This window comes from Phragmites australis, chromosome 5 (assembly GCF_958298935.1).
Source record: "Phragmites australis chromosome 5, lpPhrAust1.1, whole genome shotgun sequence".
Lineage (NCBI taxonomy): Eukaryota > Viridiplantae > Streptophyta > Magnoliopsida > Poales > Poaceae > Phragmites > Phragmites australis.
Genome location: NC_084925.1, coordinates 34,517,336 through 34,519,313, shown reverse-complemented (window position 1 = coordinate 34,519,313; position 1,978 = coordinate 34,517,336). Strand labels below are relative to the sequence as shown.

Below are 1,978 nucleotides of genomic sequence, written 5' to 3'. Positions count from 1 at the left end.
GAAAGTACAAATACACCGAGGCCCCTTAGGTGGGTCTAAAAACTAGAAAGGCATTATTATAGCAAATCAGAACATTACACATTGTTCGTTCATATTTCACACTTAAATGAATACGCTGGTCAGCAAATGCAAAATCAGGCCTAAGCAACGAGCACACAGCCATACAGGAAGAAAACTGACACACATGAGACTATAAGAGAACATCATACTAAATAGTTTTTGTATAACATGAACATCTTAATAAATAAAAGCTACTCCTTAGGTGGTCACTGATAGAAACAAAAAAACAGGAACATCTACTGGGAGAAAAAAAACAATAAAAAGATGACATTTTCAATGCTCCAGCATGAAATTGATACTTATATAATACATACACAATACTGTCAATTTATCGGTATCACAGGAATGAAACTTCCTTATAGTTGCAATAATTATCACCAATAGCTCAATTCAGGACGCCTCGGCAATCACAACAATAAGGTTAACCTTGTGTAGTAAGAATTAAACTTAGAACTAACAACAAACAACACAGCCACCGGACAGGAAAATGATTTCACCTATGTGGCAGATCCTCATACCGCAGAGGGCTCCTCGACATCCCTTCCCCGCCCGCCGCCGCCGCCGCCGCCGCCGAGGTTGGGCAGATCGACTCCGCCACCTAGGCTATCAGGCATGAGCGAGGCGGGTCGGTTCTCGATGACCTCGTCGATGAGCCCCCACTCGTGCGCCTCCTCTGGGTCCATGAAGAGGTCCCTCTCCATGCACTGCTCGATCTTGGCAATAGGTTGGCGCGTGTGCTTTTGATAGATCTTGTTGAGCCGGTCGCGCGTCTTGAGGATCTCCTTGGCCTGGATGGCGATGTCGGTGGCTTGTCCCTGCGCGCCCCCCGAGGGCTGGTGGATCATGACCCTGGCGTTGGGCAGCGCCCGCCTCTCCCCGGGCGCCCCCGCGGCGAGCAGGAGCGAGCCCATGGACGCGGCCTGGCCGATGCAGAGCGTGGTGACGGGGCAGCGGATGTACTGCATGGTGTCGTAGATGGCGAGCCCCGCCGTGACGACGCCGCCAGGGGAGTTGATGTAGAGGTGGACGGGCTTGAGCGGGTTCTCGGACTCGAGGAAGAGCAGCTGCGCGACGACGAGCGAGGCGGTGTCGTCGGCGATGGGCCCGTGGATGCAGACGATGCGCTCCTTGAGCAGGCGCGAGAAGATATCGTAGGCGCGCTCCCCGCGGGAGGTGGTCTCGATGACCATGGGGACCAGCCCGTACTCGCGGTGAGGCGAGAGCCCCGCTGGTTGGGGGGGCGGCGGCTGGTACGGCGAGGAGGAGAAAAACGCCCGCGGGGGCGCCGCCACCGAGAGCCGGCGTGGGCCGGGGCTCAGGCCCACGGAATTGGGCCCGGGCCTGGGCCTGGACGAGGAGGCGGGGAGCACGGAGGCGGCTGCTAGGTGGGCGAGAGCGAGAGCGGAGGAGGGCGTCATGGCCGCGGCCGCGTCGCGCTCGTGTAAGGGACCGAGCGGGGTGGGGCGTGGGATCTGAGGCGGCGAAGCGGTGGCCGGCGGCGCGTGGATTGGGGATGGGAAAGGAAGGGAGTAATAACAAGAGGGAGGGAGGGAGCCAGGAAGGAGCGAGTGTGAAACGGATGGATAGCGTGAGGTGAGCCGAGACCCAAGAGCGGAAGACGGAGGAGTCGAGACGGAAGGAGCTGGGTTTGGATCTTTTGGGGATTGTTCTGCGTGCTCTCTGGGATTTTGCCCTGCTCCGCAAGAAAGAATTTGGCCCACATGAAACCGGAGTGAGATAGTTCTGGTCCGGTTGGGTAGAGGGTTTTCTGGACTTCCTGTTTTGTTTTCGTCTGCAGGTTCGGCGAATTTGGTTGGATGTGATGGATTTTTTTTCTTCTGGAAATGCTAAATACAGCTAGAGCATTCCAGGCGCTGTCTTCATTCGATCCATGACAAGATCTGTACTGACGTAGGCT

General features: G+C 56.1%; 1 protein-coding gene across 1 annotated transcript; it reads right to left on the bottom strand.

Moving 5' to 3' along the window:
- Positions 1 to 325: 325 nt before the first annotated feature.
- On the bottom strand, positions 326 to 1,767 carry LOC133919378 (uncharacterized). Its single transcript, XM_062363753.1, has one exon. The coding sequence runs from the start codon at positions 1,476 to 1,478 to the stop codon at positions 573 to 575; it is 906 nt and encodes a 301-aa protein (XP_062219737.1). The 5' UTR covers positions 1,479 to 1,767; the 3' UTR covers positions 326 to 572.
- Positions 1,768 to 1,978: the final 211 nt, after the last annotated feature.